Source organism: Otolemur garnettii, unplaced genomic scaffold, assembly GCF_000181295.1.
Source record: "Otolemur garnettii isolate 467f Iridium unplaced genomic scaffold, OtoGar3 scaffold00071, whole genome shotgun sequence".
NCBI lineage: Eukaryota > Metazoa > Chordata > Mammalia > Primates > Galagidae > Otolemur > Otolemur garnettii.
The window spans coordinates 4,346,578-4,363,361 of NW_003852466.1; the positions used below are offsets into that span (position 1 = coordinate 4,346,578).

General features: G+C 36.6%; 1 protein-coding gene across 1 annotated transcript in view; it reads left to right on the forward strand.

Annotated features, from left to right (window-relative positions):
* Positions 1-16,784, forward strand: part of TMEM68 (transmembrane protein 68) — a 49,693-nt gene that overhangs the window by 20,069 nt on the left and 12,840 nt on the right. Inside the window, exons 4-5 of the mRNA XM_012807548.2 lie at positions 2,321-2,488; positions 11,969-12,162. Coding sequence (XP_012663002.2) covers positions 2,321-2,488; positions 11,969-12,162 — 362 coding nt within the window. The remainder of the gene's footprint in view (positions 1-2,320; positions 2,489-11,968; positions 12,163-16,784) is intronic.

Genomic DNA, 16,784 nt, shown 5'->3' on the forward strand with positions numbered 1-16,784 from the left:
CAGTAGCTAGGACTACAGCCTATACCACCATATACAACTAATTTTTAAATTTTTTTGTAGAGATGAGTCTTCCTTTGTTATCCAGGCTGGCTTCAAGTGATCTTCCTGCCTTGGCCTTCCAAAATGCTGGGATTACCGATGTGAACCACTGCACCTAGCCCCATAATAGTCTTAAATGCTAATATTGTCTGTTAAGTTATGTCTTTTTTTTTTTTTTTAACTTAAATGTTATCTGATTCTTTGATCTCATGTGATTTTTTCCACAGAAGGCAATATGATTATTGTTTTTGTTCATAAACTTTTTAAAAACTAATTTTCCAACTATTGTATAAAGATGTTATTTTCTCAAATCATTTGGCTGTAAATGTCTATATTACCCTGTCTCTAACACTTTTAAGGATGTTCTCATGCTTAACCTTCGCAAATCCATTAAAATCAGGAAATTAACATTGATAAATTACTAACATCAAATCTTTTTTTTTTTTTTTGCAGTTTTTGGCCAGAGCTGGGCTTGAATCCACCACCTCCAGCATATAGGGTCAGCACCCTACTCCTTTGAGCCACAAGTGTTGCCCCTGACGTTCTGTTTGCCTCTTTTTTTTTTTTTTTAGAGACAGTCTCACTTTATTGTCCTCAGTAGAGTGCTGTGGCTCTTGGACTTAGGCGACTATCTTGGCCTCAGCCTCCCGAGTAGCTGGGACTACAGGTGCCCGCCACAAAGCCTGGCTATTTTTTGGTTGCAGTTTGGCCGGGGTCAGGTTTGAACCTGCCACCCTCGGTATATGGAGCTGGCGCCCTACCCACTGAGCCACAGGCGCTGCCCTGTTTGGCTCTTTTTTTTTTTTTTTTAGATTATTTCTATCTATCTGTTGAAATTCCTAATCTAATCTTGCACATGGGCACCTTTCCCACTAGATCCTTTAACTTATTCAGCATAGTTATTTTGTGGTTTCACATCTGATAGTTTACCAAATGTGCCTGGTTCTGGTGATTGCTTTATCTCTTGAGAATGGATTTTTATTTCCATTTCAGATTAATACGGGGGTCTGTATGATTAGGTTTCATAGTTTGCTTTTGTGTGGTTGAAGTTTGGGTTGTAGTTGTGCTCTTCACCCAGGAGGTGGACAGTATACCCCGCAGTGTACCCCTGTGGTGGGAATTTACCCAACTCCCTCATCCCCTCCTCCTTACTTGGATTTAATTGACTTTCTCTCTCACACGAGCTCATAGTTGTTAATCTACTTGTTTTAATTCAGTACTGAGTACATGTGATGCTTGTTTTTCCATGCTTGTGATGTGATGCTTGATTGCATTATCTCTTGACAGTAGGATTTTTTTTTGTTTGTTTGCTGTTTTGTATGTCTCATAATTTTTTTTTTTTTTTTTTTTGCCGTTTTTGGCTGGGGCTGGGTTTGAACCCGCCACCTCCGTCATATGGGGCCAGTGCCCTACTCTGTTGAGCCACAGGCACTGCCCTGTCTCATAATTTTTTATTGAATTCTCGGCATTGCTTGTTAAAAAAAAAAGTAGTGATTAAGGTAAATAATATTTATAACTGAAAATTGGTATTCCTCTCTGTCAGGGCATTAGCGGTCAGCTGGGGGTTGATTCAATGTATTGAGTAGTTGAAGTGGGTTTGGGTTTTATTGTTGCCATAGTTACCTTTAGTTCAGAACAGACTTCAAGCTCCTCCTGTTAGCTTGAGCACAGTATGGGGCCTGGAGTCCCAGAGCGGGTTTTTCTTGGTGTTTCTGCTCCACCCTCAGTCCTGCATGCCTTTGCCAGAGGAGGGATGTCTTTTCATGCCCCTATCCCTACCCCTACCCCAACCCCAACCCCAGGAAAGTTCTAAGTCATCTTTACTTAGAATTGCACAGGAAGATGCAGTGGGGACCAGGGACCCAGGGAGCACTTTGCAGTGTTCCTGGTTTAGCTAAGGTCTTAGCAGACTCTGTGTTCCTGGCCCAGGGGTGAGGCTTTTCAGCATTACTTTTCCTCTTTGTGGCAGGCAAACTTTGCCTTGTGTAGGTGGGAGTCTTGGGCCAGGCCCTACCCTGCACGGTGCTCTCCCCACCTGCTCAGACTGTACTACCCTAACCGGGACCCACCTCACACAGCTGCCTGTTGTGCTCTGGCTCACCTTAATGAACGTAGGACTGATTTGTTCAAGAAAGAGAAGGGGGAAGAGGGAAGAAAGGGAAAGGGAACCAGTAAGACTGTATATTTTTGTAAGAAAAGACTGAGCTTCTGAGTTACTGGCCCTCTTTTACTATAAACTAATAAACATATTTAACATGTCTGCATTTTGTTTTTCCAACAGGCTATGAAGTTCATGGAATGGAAAAAATACCGGAAGAAGGACCAGCACTTATAATTTTTTATCATGGAGCTATTCCCATTGATTTTTACTACTTCATGGCTAAAATTTTTATCCACAAAGGCAGAACTTGCCGAGTAGTAGCTGATCACTTTGTCTTTAAAATTCCAGGTAAGCTATTACTGGTGATAGTGATATAAAGATGTTTAATTAACACAACCAGATCATATAGGCGTCTGCCTTGAGCTCTTTAGTGCTGTTTTTGCCTTTTTAGGGTGTAGTAAGTGCATACTTGGAACTCTAATTGGGAATATTTAATTATCCCGTTTAATAAGAATAGAAACATGGCCAAAAATGTTATCTAATTTATTTCCTTATTAGTGAGTATTTAGTCATTTTTGTAAGTTACACTCTTAAATGTAAATAATGTTTTAAAAATAAATTACAATTTTTGCCAAATAATTTATATCTTGGTATAGAAAGTAGTTGAGTTTTCATATGATGAATTTTTCTAAGAGATACTGATTTTTGGAGTTTAATATTGTTGTAATTAGAGTTTGATAACTGTCACTTTGATAGCAAATCCGAATTAGTAAAAAGAAATTAGGATATATTTTGTCTTCATATGATGACATAATATTGTTACTACCCTGAAGAGTACATGCGTAATTATGTCTGTTATGAGACTTGCCCAGCAGACTTAATACCTCTCAGATTTAAGACTATATTCTTTTTAATCTTTTCGTAAAGTTTTATTATCTTTTTAAAAGAAGTAATTAACTGAATGATTCAAACATGGTAGAGTTTTACAAAAATCATTCTTTTGGGGGGGGGGACAGAGTCTCAAGCTGTCACCTGGGGTAGAGTGCCGTGGCATTATAGCTCACATCAGCCTCAAGCTCTCGGGCTCAAGTGATCCTCTTGCTGCTTCACTTTTTCTGCTTTTAGTAGAGATGGGGGTCTCACTTTTTGCTCAGGCTGGTCTCGAACTCATGATCTCAAGCAATCTACCCACTTCTGCCTCCCAGAGTGCTAGGATTACAGGCATGAGTCCACCTGGCCTACAAAAATCATTCTTAAATGAACCCATTGAGATTAAATTTTATTTTCTTTTGTCACTCAATCACCAGAAAGAAGCCAAGAAAGTTGATAGTGGGAAAGTTGAAAGCCAAGCATAAACCAAGTAAATTACATAATGATCTACTTTGGTGCCTTCTATAAACATAATTAATGCTTTGGTTATCCTGTGTTACTAAAAAGCCATTTGTACTTTATGTATAAACTAAATTGACTCTAAGGTCTCCCTTTGAAAATTAACACTGTCACTGTATAGAAGATTTGGAAACTAGAGAATTGAAGTACATCATTATAACCTTACCATTCTAATGTAATTATTTTAATTTATTGACTTTTAAAATTTTCATATTTCTACATATTATTCAAAGCATTTGTGTTCTCTGTTTTAAGATTGAATATTAATATTAACATTTTACATCAGTTTGCATGGCTTATAAGGAAATGTTTAGGGTATGACTAAAATATTTACTTTGCCAGGTGTGGTGGCTCATGCTGATAATCTTAGCACTCTGGGAGGCTGAGGCATGTGGATTGCCTGAGGTCAGGTGTTCCAGACCAGCTTGAGCAAGGGTGAGACCTTGTCTCTAATAAAATAGAAAAACTAACTGGGCATTGTGCTGGGCACCTGTAGTTCCAGATACCTGGGAGGCTGAGGCAAGAGTATGACTTGAGCCCAAGAGTTGGAGATTGCTGTGAGCTATGATGCTGTGGCACTCTACCCAGGGTGACAAAGTGAGACTCTGTCTCAAAATAAACAAACAAACAGACAAATAAATAACATATTTACTTAACTGTAATAATTTTCTCTATGGGCCATTACGTTGTTTCCTTTTCTTCCTTTATATAAATAATAAAATGTGATTATTTTTAGCATTTGACGTTTTCCAAAATTTCCCCCTTTATAATCTTTTTAATATTTTTATATTGATTACCTTAAGTCTTTTGTTGCTTTCTCAAGGTATAAAATCATTGCTATTCTTAGTTCAAGAGGTTTTATATTTAGTCTTATAATTCATGAAACTTCTGTTCATTCATTCATTATGAGAATCCATCTAGTTTAATCAGTGTGCTTTTAATATAATATAGGCTAAAAATTATTTTATTTTTTTTTAATATGTTTTTTATTTTTTTTTTTTATTGTTTGGGATTCATTGAGGGCACAAAGAATTAGGTTATACTGGTTGCATCTGTTAGATAAAATCCCTCTTATAATTGTATCCTGCCCCCAAGTGGTGTTCCATACACCATGACCCACTTGCTCATTCCCCTACCCACACCTTGTATGAGCTCATCTACTGCCTTCATATTAGAATTGAGAACATTGGATTCTTGCTTCTCCATTCTTGTGATGCTTTACTGAGAAGAATGTGTTCCACCTCCACCCAGGTTAATACAAAAGATGTAAAGTCTCCGTCTTTTTTAGTGGCTGAATAGTATTCAATGGTGTACATATACCATAGCTTGTTAATCCATTCCAGAGTTGGTGGGCATTTAGGCTTTTCCCACATTTGGGGGATTGTAAATTAAGCTGTGATAAACAGTCTGGTGCAAATGTTCTTATGATTAAAGGAATTGTTTTCTTCTGGGTAGATACCTAGTAATGGGATTGCAGGATCAAATGGGAGGTCTAATTTGAGTTCTTTGAGGATTTTCCATACTTCCTTCCAAAAAGCTTGTATTAGTTTGCAATCCCACCAGAAGTGTAAGAGTGTTCCCATCTCTCCACATCCCCTGCAGCATCTGAAGCTTTAAGACTTTGTTATGTGGGCCACTCTCACTGGGGTTAGTTGGTAATCTGAGAGTAGTTTTGATTTGCATTTCTTTGATGATTAGGGATGATGAGCATTTTTTCATGTTTGTTAGCTATTCGTCTATCTTCTTTAAAGAAGGTTCTATTTATTTCTCTTCCTGATGATATATAGCACTGGTTCTCAACCTTCCTAAATGCTGCAAACCTTTAATACAGTTCCTGTGGGTCATGACCCACAGGTTGAGAACCGCTGATATATGGGATTGTTGGTTTGTTTGTTTGTTTTTGTTTTTTGGTTAATTTGTGTTCTCTATAGATCCTAGTTATCAAGTTTTTGTCCAATTCATAATATGAATATCTTTTCCCATTCTGAAGGTTGTCTGTTTGCTTTAGTTGTTGTTCCCTTAGCTGTACAGCAGCTTTTCAGTTTAACTAAGTTCCATTTGCTTATTTTTGTTGTTGTTGCAATTGCCATGGAAGTCCTCATAAAATCTTTCCCCGGGGCCGATATCTTTAAGTGTTTTCCCCACACTTCCTTCGAGGATTTTTATTGTTTCATGCCTTTAATTTAAATCTTTTATCCATCTTGAATCAATTTTTTTAAGTAGTGAAAGGTACTGGTCTGGTTTCAGTCTTTTACATGTGGTTGTCCAGTTATCCCAGCACCATTTATTGAATAGGGATTCTTTTCCCCAGTGTATATTCTTGTTCAGTTTATCAATGATCAGGTGGCTGTAAAGAGGTTAGTTTCATCTCATGGTTTTCTGTTTGGTTCCAACTATCACTGTCTATGTTTTTGTGCCATTACCATACCGTTTTGATCACTATGGCCTTGTAGTATAGCCAAATATCTGGTAGCATGATGCCTCTGACTTTGTTTTTATTACTAAGAATTGCCTTGGCAATACAGAGCTTGTTCTGGTTCCATGCAAAATGAAGAATTAATTTTTCCAATTCTTGAGAGTATGATGATAGTATTTTAATGGGAATTGCTTTGAATCTGTAAATTGCTATGGCTAGTATTGACATTTTTACAGTGTTGATTCTTCCCAGGCATAAGTATTGCATGCTTTTTGATTTGTTAATATCTTCTGCTATTTCTTTTCTTAAGGTTTCATAATTTTTTTTGTAGAGGTCCTTTACCTCTTTTGTTATGTATATTCCTAGGTATTTCTTTCTTTCTTTTTTTTTTTTTTTTTGTAGTTACTGTGAAAGGACTTGGGTCCTTGATTAGCTTCTCATCTTGGCTGTTATTGGAAGATACAAAGGCTACTGATTTGTGGACATTGATTTTCTATCCTGAGATATTATTGTATTTTTTGATCATTTCCAGGAGTCTTGTGGTTGAGTCTTTGAGGTTGTCTAAGTATAAGATGATATCATCAGCAAAGGAAAGTTTGACCTCCTCTCCCCCCCATTTGGATGCCCTTTATTTCCTTCTCTTGCCTGATTGTATTGGCTAGAACTTCCAGCACTATATTGAATAGTAGTGGTGATAGAAGGCAACCTTGTCTGATTCCAGTTCTAAGTGGAAAAGCTTTCACTTTTACTCCATTCAGTATAATATTAGCTGGGGGGTTGGTGTAGATGATCTGATCAGATTAAGAATTGTGCCACCTATCCCTAAATTCTTAAGTGTTCTAATTAGAAAAGGATGCTGAATTTTATCAAATGTTTTTTCTGCATCTATTGAGAGGATCATATGGTCTTTGTTTTTGTTTCTCTTGATATGGTGAATTATGTTTATTGACTTGTGTGTGTTAAACTAGTCTTGCATCCCTGGGATAAAACCTACTTGATTGTGATGAATGATTTTTTTTAATGTATATCTATAATTTCGTGGCTAGGATTTTGTTGAGAATTTTGCATCTATATTCCATTAGTTAAATTGGTCGGAAATTCTCCTTTTTAGTTGAGTCTTTTCCTGGTTTTGATATCAGGGTGATGTTTGCTTCGTAAAACATATTGGGGAAGAGTCTTTCCTTCTCAATTTTTTTGTAATAATTTCTGCAGTATGAGTATAAAGTCTTCTTTGAAAGTTTGATAGAATTCTGGTATGAAGCGGTCTGGAACAGGGCTTTTTTGGAGGGGGAGATTTTTTTCATTGTTCCTTTGATCTCAGTTCTTGAAATTGGTCTGTTCAAGAGATCTATTTCTTCTTGATTAAATCTAGGGAGAGGGTATGATTCCAGGTAATTTTTTTTTTTTTTTTTTTGATTCCAGGTGTTGATCCATTTCCTCCACATTGTCAAATTTCTGGACATAAAGTTTCTTATAGTATTCAGAGATGATCTCTTGTATCTCTCTGGCATCTGTTGTTATTTCCCCTTTATTGTTTCTGATTGAGATTATTAGAGATTTTACTTTTCTGTTTTTAGTTAATCTGGCCAAAGGTTTGTCAATTTTATTTATTTATTCTTTAAAAACCAACTTTTTGTTTTATTAATTTTCTGAATGATTCTTTTGTTTTCAATTTTATTAATCTCTGATTTAATTTCAGTTATTTAATTTCTTCTGCTGGGTTTGGGATTAGATTGTTCTTCTTTTTCCAATTTCATAGATGGTTCATGAGTTTGTTGATGTGCTTTCTTTTTGCTTTTTGAAATTAGTCATCTAATGAGATACATTTCCCTCTTAAGACTGCTGTTGCTGTATCCCACAGATTTTGGTAACTTGTGTCTTCGTTATTGTTATGTTTGGGGAATTTAACAATTTCCTTTTATCTCTTCCTGAACCCATGTATCATTCAGCATAAGACTGTTTAATTTTCAAGTCTTTTTGTGGGGCTGAAAGTTTTTGTTGGATTTGAGTTCCACCTTTATTGCCTAGTGGTATGAGAGGATAAAAGATACAATTTCTATTATTTTAATTTGCTGAAGTTTGATTTATATCCTAGGATGTAGTAGATTCTGGAGTATGTACCATGGTTTGACAAGAAAAATATATGTTCCTTAGCTTTGGGTTGGTATTTCTGTATATGTCTGTTAATGCCATTTGTCCTAGGGCAGTAGTTCTCAACCTGTGGGTTACCACCCCTTTGGGGGTCCAATGACCCTTTCACAGGGGTCACCTAAGACCATCAGAAAACACAGTAACAAAATTACAGTTATGAAGTAATAATGAAAATAATTTTCCACAAGATGAGGAACTGTAGTTTTTTTTGGGGGGGGGGCAGAGTCTCATTTTGACACCCTTGGTAGAATGCTGTGGCATCACAGGTCACAGCAACCTCCAACTCCTGGGTTTAGGCGATTCTCTTGCCTCAGCCTCCTGAGTAGCTGGGACCACAGGTGCCCACCACAACACCCACCTATTTTTTGTTGCAGTTTGGCCGGGGTCAGGTTTGAACCTGCCACCATATGGGGCTGGTGTCCTACTCACTGAGCCACAGGCGCCACCCATGAGGAACTGTATTAAAGGGTCATGGCATTAGGAAGGTTGAGAACCACTGTTCTAGGGTCACATTTAAGTCCTTTGTATCTTTGTTTAGAGGATCTGTTCAGTTCTGTTAGAGGGGTGTTAAGATCTCTGACGATTATGGTGTTGTGGAATATCATATTGCTCAGACCCATCAAGGTCTATTTCATAAGTCTGGGAGCATTTAAGTTGGGTGCAGAAATATTTGAAATTGAAATGTCTTCTTCTTGTTCCTTTGACCAGTGTCAAGTGTCCATCTTTGTCTTTCTTAATTTCAGTTGCTTTAAATTGCTTGTATCTGAAAATAAGATTGTAATCCTTCCTTTCTCCTGATTTCCACTTTCTTGAAATACTGTTTTTCATCCTTGAACCCTGAGTCTTGATGTCTTTCAAGGCTAGGTGTGTCTCCTAGAGACAACATTATGGATGGCTTGTGCTTTTTTTTCCAATCAGCCAGCCTGTGCCTCTTCAGTGGTGAATTCAATCCATTGACATTTACTGAGAGAATTGGTAAGTGTGGTGGAGTTCTAGTCATCTTATTTTGTGAAAGTTTGTTGTGTAGTTTTATCCTTTGTGCCATTGTGGAAGCTAAGTTTTTGCCTTTAGCTTTCTAGATGTTTATTTTGCTGGTGATCTATTGTGGTGGTCAGTGTTGAGAATAGGTCTAAGTATTTCCTGTAAAGCTGGTCTTATTGTGGTGAATTTCCTCAGTGCTTGTATATCCACAAAATATTTGATTTCTCCATCAATTTTGAAGCTCAGTTTAGCAGGATACAAAATTCTGGGCAAAAATTGTTTTGTATAAGAATGTTGAAGGTAGATGAACATGTTCTTATTGTTGGAAGGTTTCAGTTGAAAAGTCTGCTGTCATCCTAGTGGCTGTGCCTCTGTAGGTCAGTTGGTGCTTACTCATGACTGCTTGCAGAATTTTTTCATCTTGACTTTGTATAGGTTCATTACAATGTATTTTAGAGAGGCTTTGTTTGAGCTGAGATGACTTGGGGTTCAGTATCCATCTGAAAGGAATGTGTTAGGGTCGTTAGTAAAACTTGGGAAGTTTTCATTTATGATTGTCTCCAGTAGGGCTTCCATTCCTTTGGGACAATCTTCTTCCCCTTCTAGAATCCCTATTATTTGTATGTTTGAATGCTTCATGTAGTCTCGTAGTTCTCTAAGTGACTGGTCTGCTTTCTCTTGCTTCTTTTCTGCCCCTTTAACTACCTGGGTTAGGTCAAAAAGCTTATCCTCTGGCTCTGAGGTTCTTTCTTCTCCATGGTCTAACCTGTTTTTGATACTTTCTACTGCATCCGTACATTCCCTGATTGTCTCCTTCATTTCCTTAAGCTCTGCCATATCCTTTCTATATTCTATATATCTCTCATTTGACTTTTGGTTCTATCTTTCCATTTTCTCATTCATTCCTTTTATTGTCTTTATCATCCATATTTTAAGTTCCCTTTCTGTCAAATCCATTAATTCTTTATAGGTGGAGTCTTCTGCAGTAGCTGCCTAATGATCCCTTGAGAGAGTTCCTCTGTTTTGGTTTTTCATGTTGCCTTAATTTTTCTGTTGGTTCCTCCTTATATATGCTTTCTTCTTGTTCACCTCCTTGTCCTCCTTTTTACTTCTTACTGCCTCCTTTGTTTCAAACAGAAGTCCTTGTTCTTGATGACAGTATGTTGCAATATGTTGCTGGAACATGAAGCAGCGCTGTGGTTATTTTTTAGGAGATAGCACAGCCAGCAACCTCTATGGTCCTTATTCTAAACTTAGTTGCCTTTGGTGATCACCTTATTGTTTTCTCAGTATTCAGACCCTGCTGGGTTGGGATCTTAAAGCTCATAAGAATCCTTTAGGGGCAGGTCTCACAGTGCCCCTTGACTCTAGTTCCTTTGAGGTGTGGGAGTCCCTCAGCCTGTCCCAAGAGTGTAGTTCTGATCCTGGCAGGCAGAATGAAGACAGCTGTGCTTTAGGCCACTGTTAAGATCTTCTCGAGACCTTCCCACAATGGCAGTTCCCTGGCCACTGAGACCTTCTCAGTATAGCTGCCTTGCCAGCCACCAAACCTGTGGCAAATCCGCTCCAACCAGCATTCATATCTGGTCACTATATACTGTTTGAGTTTGCCCACTCTTCCAAGCTTTCTACTCAGCATACAGCTTCCCCCAACCACTGAAAACTCCAGAAAGGCTTTTTCCCATTCTGGATCTCCATGTGGGGCCAGCTGATCACAGCCAGTTGCAATCACTTGCCCAGTTCTTCAGATTTGCACCTCTCTGGAACATACACTATATCCAGCTGACCACCCCCTTGATGTTTTCCGTGAGCTATGACTCTGGGTAAAGTCCTTGCATCAGTATGGCTAGGTTCTCTCTTTTCCTTCCAGTCATTTCTAGGAGAGCTCAACTGAACAATCTTTCTGGTCCCCCATCTTGCTCTGTCCGTGAATTATTTTAATCTTATATTTATAATCTTGCATTGGATCTTTCGACCAATGAGAAGTTTGGTTGGTCTGTATCATTTCTAGTGTCCATCCCTTTGTTTCCCAGTCTCAAGGAATAACATATACTAACATCGGTCCTATGAAGTTCCAGTGTAGAATTTGATTAAAATATTTAATTACTGAAAGGATTATTTCTTTCATCCTCAAATAGGTGTAAATTGAAAAACTGTATATAATATTAAGATTTGGGATTAGGTGTTCTTGAATCAGACACTCTTGTTTTATTAAAATCTCTTAGTGATGTTTGCTATTATTATTAAGTTTTATAAATTTAATCATAGAATTAAGGTCATCTAAGTTTCAATTTCAATAGATTTCATTATGGCCTTGCCGGTTTTTATAGGGGTAATCATAGTCAGATTCACATTGTCTTGAGTGATTCTCTTTCTTGTAAGGTTAATGGAAGACTAGATTTATGATTACAGATGGGATATCATTTCTGATTGCTCTAATAAATACTTTAGACAGTGTTTGGCCATGACATGTAGTGGAAAGAATTTTGGATTAGACATCTGAACCAGAAAATTTGCCCTGCCACTTCCTAGGAGTGTAACTTGAGCAAGCTATTGACTCTGTGAGCTTAACTTTCTTCCTCTGTAAAATGGGGAGAAGAATCCTTGTTTTCTAAGATTATTATGAGTTTTAATGTAAAGTGGTCAGAGTACTAGGTGATCAGTAGGAGGTGATCAATAGTAGGTGACAAGTAAAATGTAGCTATTAAATATTACTTATTTAGCAATATTAATTTTATGCTAACCTTATGAGTTGTTGTTGATTTAAAAAAATTAAAGAGTTCACTGACTTAAGTATAGATAGTAAATTATATAGGTTCTGAAGGTTTTTATTTTTCAAAAATTCAACAAGTAGTACTTAAGGTATATCTTCATACTCATGTCTTTTACAGGGTTTAGTTTATTACTTGATGTGTTTTGTGCTCTTCATGGACCAAGAGAAAAATGTGTTGAAATTCTGAGGAGTGGTCACTTGTTAGCTATTTCACCAGGTGGAGTTCGGGAAGCCCTACTTAGTGATGAAACCTACAGCATCATATGGGGTAATCGTAAAGGCTTCGCTCAGGTCGCAATTGATGCAAAAGTGGTGAGTTGTATAAAATTAACTCTTACAGTGAAGCATAGTTAAACTTCAAATAAATGCTTAAATAAGTAGCCGAGTATATAAGAACTTAGGTACTTTCACTGTAATACTTTAAGGATAGTATATATAATTATTTACAAGGTACCAATAGAGAAATATTTCTTGTGCATGGGAATTCTTCTTTTAAAAAATCAACCTGGCCAGGGGCGGTGGCTCACACTAGTAATCCTGGCACTCTGGGAGGTCGATTGGGTGGATTGCGAGTTCAAGACCAGCCTAAGCAAAAGCAAGACCCGTCTCCACTAAAAATAGAAAAAACTGAGGCAAGAGGCTCACTCAAGCCCAACTATGTGAACTATGTGAACTATGAAGCCACGCCATCTACGCAGGGCAACAGCTTGAGACTTTGTTTAAAAAATAAATCAACCTGGAAATCTGACAGATATCTAGCAAAGACATTTCAAAATCCAGCTTTTACTCAGGTGAAATCTGACAGATATCTAGCAAAGACATTTCAAAATCCAGCTTTTACTCAGGTGTAGTGGCTCATGCCTATAAATCTCACCACTTTGGGAGCCCAAGGTGGGAAGATTGCTTGCTTGAAGCCAGTTGTTTGGGACCAGCCTGGGCAACATAGTGAGACCCTGTCTCTAAAAAAAATAAAACATTTTTTTAATTAGTTGGGGCTGGTGGTATGTGCTTATAGTCCCAGCTACTCAAAAGACTGTGGCATGAGGATAGATTGAGTCTGAGACTTTGCAGTCACAGTGAGCTATGATTGCACCATTGCGCTCTGTAAACTCCAAGCCTAGGTGATAGAGCAAGACTTTGTCTCTTAAAAAAAAAGAATCAGTTTTCATCAGATCTATAATTTTATACGAATAACTTTGTATTCCTTGAGGTATTCTTTTTATCATAAGTATAATCAGTTCAAGTCTATGTTTTTAAATTTTTTGCTGTGATTGAGTTGGCATATTTCAGTGGTGGTTGTTGGTTTCATTATAGTTATTCTGTGAGCAATTTTTTTAACAATAGGACTCTCATAATATATGACTACTATCATTTTTCATCAACAAATGTAGGCACCTATCTAATAATAATGTGAATAAAGATACAAATTAGATATTAATGTAATTTAGATATTTTTAAAAAAACTTTATAAATTTGTCAGTAAAATTAAGTGTTCCTCTGGGATTTATTGTGATTATTCTACTTTGTAGAATGGAGAATGTGAATACCATTTATTCTTTTCTTTTGCTTTTGAAAAATATTTCTTAGCTTTTTGATCTCCATATCATACTTTATCCTATGAAACCCTTATCAATTACTTATAGATTTTTTTCTCCTTTGTTTTCTGTTTATTTGCATTTGTTAGAAAAATAATCATAGTATGTTTATAGTGTTGTTCTTTTTCCAGACAAATTAGAGACTGCTACCAGTAATTTTCACATTTCAAACTAGTATGTTCCCATTGTCGCTTAAAAAGACCAGTCTGTACCCCTCGTTTTGCCCACTTGCAAGACTGTTAATTGAGAGGAAAAGGTTATGAATGACTCATTCTAACCTGAAAGCAGTATTTGAAGAATAGATGTTTTCCCTTTACTTTTTAATTGCAAAGTTTATAATACATAAGTTTAATGTATCTCTTAGAAGTTATTGCTATGGTACTTTAATAATATGATTTTAGTACAGGTTAATGTACTTGCCTAGTTCATCATTAACATAAACATTTAAATAGTATTGTCCTATGATACATTATAAAGTCTCTGAGGACAAGGCTATCTTTTTATATTTTAAAACTTGACCAGCGTTGAGAAGGAGTTAAGTATATGTTTAATTGAATTTATTTTTTAAGCACAGAATATTAAACACTAGTGGAAAGGAGCCTTTTGATTTTGATTTTATGTTAAAATGTTAATGATATACAAAATTAATTTATAATACATTTTGTTTATTTTCCAAAAAAAAATAGAAAATAAAAACCAAGACTATATGAATAACATAGAATACAAAAATTTTTGCAGTTGTGCAAAAATTAACAATAATCTATGTAACATGTGTTAAAGCAATGATAAAAACTAAAAACCTAACCAAAGATGGTTTACTTTTTAAGTTCATATTTTCAAAGAAATTTTTCTTTAAAAATTTAGGATTAAGAGGCCAGGCATGGTGGTTCACGCCTATAATTCCAGCTATTGGAAGGCCAAGGCAGGTAGATTGCCTGAGCTCACAGATTCAAGACCAGCCTGAGCCAGAGTGAGACCTCATCTCTAAAATAGCCGGGCATTGTGGCAGGTGCCTGTAGTCCCAGTTACTCTGGAAGCTGAGGCAAGAGAATTGCTTAAGTCCAGGAGTTTGAGGTTGCTGTGAGGTATGACACTACAGCACTCTACCAAGGGTAACAAAGTGAGACTCTGTCTCAAAAAAAAAAAAAAAAAAAAAAAAAAATTAGGATTAAAAATGACAAAAATAGATTTGAAATCACATGAATGTGTCATGGGATTCTAATTCCTCATCTGTAAATTTACAGTTTTGAATTGCTTGGAAGAAAGACATATAGAAAAGAACTCTTTCTGATTCTTGACTTTCTAGATAGTTAAAATAATCTAGATAATTTAAAATTGTTTTAATAAAAATTAAAATTTAAGAAATAGCCTTTTATAAGTTTAAAAACCAGCAGAAATCTTTAATGCTACAAATTTACAAAATACCAATATAAATTTGATTAATATTGTTTCACCTCAATATCTTGTAGCACCTTTAAAGCTTTATCTTGGTACTCCTGCAGAGTGAGGAGGTGACATATGTAATTATTCCAATGTTACAGATGAGGAGACTCAGGCACAGAGAGCTGGAGGGCTGGAAGGGATCTGGTCACACAGCAAGGCAGCAGCAGAGCAGAGTTCAGGACTGGAGGCAACTGGTGCTGTTGCCGACCCTGACTGCATTTCACAGTGAGTCTGCTGACGCTTCCCAGATATGTGAGGGAGTCTTTCAGTAATATATGTATATAGATGTAAATGACACAGCCGTCCCATCTGGAAAGTCCTTTAATAAGCCTCATAAAATTATCATAAACTATGAGCACAAATTTGACTGTTGTTAGAGGATTAACTACATTTAAATTGGGCATAGTGATAGAAATTAAAGGGGAAGAAACCAGAGGAGCCAGATTGCCAATGTAAATCCACAAAATAGTGGTAGAAAGTACCAAAGGCTTATTCAAAAATGACAGGCTTTTTGATATAATATAAATCACTCTTATTTTGTAAATTCTGAGAATTATGACTTCGAAAGAAATTTTTAGCTAACTTAATATCTAAGTTGGGAAAAATTAGCCTACTCACTCCAATTGGAAAGTAAATAATAGATGTAAAAGAAAGTAATACTGTGTTTCAATAAAATTGTTTATATGAACAATTAATCCATAAAATCTCACTTAATCCATAAAAGACTTTGAGATAAGGAAAGTTATTTTATACATGAAGGCAGTGAGGCTTAAACATAGTAAGTAACGGTGGCACCTGTAGTTCAGTGAGTAGGGTGCTGCCCACATACACCGAGGCTGGTAGGTTCGAACCCGGCTTGGGCCTGCTAAACATTGTAAGTAACTTGTACAGTGGTTCCTGCATTTTTAGTGGCAGAGTTAAATCTCTAAGATCATGTTAAACTGATTCCATAAGAATAGAGTTGTTAACAGTATTCAGCCTCTCTTTCTCTTATACATATGCGTGCATACACGTACATACAGAGACACATTTATACACAGAGACAGTTGAATTCTAGGTTACTGATGCAGCTGCCTTGTGTGTGCATAGGGAAGGGAATGAATAATTGTGCAAGATCAAGGTGGATTAAAGTAATGGTTGTGCTTGTAAGGAGGCAAGCTTGAGTACATAGAAACCATAAACCAAGACTGTACCCCAGAACACTGGTGCTGCTAGGGTAAGCTTTCTCCTGTTTAGTAAGCTCTAGAAATGTCTAGCTTCCAGAACATTTGCTGGGTAAGGAATAATGTTTAACCCAAATAGTCTATAAAGTACACATTTCAGTACAGACTTCCAGGGTCACGCCAGTCAGCAGACATAAATCCGCTAATGCTGGTCAGAGGAGACAAAAGGTTTCTGTCCTGGGACATTTTAAGTTCTCAACTCTAAGGACATTTTATAACTACTTAAAACATTAAGATTTCAGCCATCATTTTATTTTATAGAACTAGTGGTGATTTCCTACATCATAATCTGACTTTTCTGCTGGAGACTTCAGTGCACTTTATCTTTTTAACGTATTAGTTTTGGAATTAACTCCCTCAAAGTTTAAATTCTTCACCCGACTGCTTTTCTTTACCTGACTTCCCTCTTTTTTTCTAACTGGTTTAAGATTGTTGCTGCCTGTTTATCCACTTTATTTTCAGAGGATACAGATGATTTATTAGAAGCATCCTCTCTCTGCTTGGTTTATTCATTCTTCTGTTCATCCGTCACATTTTCTTGTAGCATCTAGTTTGTTCCAGGCATTGTTCTGGGCGCTAAGGATACAGCAAAGAACAAAACAATGTCTCTGTATCAGGTGCCTTCCTTCTGGTGAGAAGAGACAGACAATGAATAAATGATCAGTTAGTTATA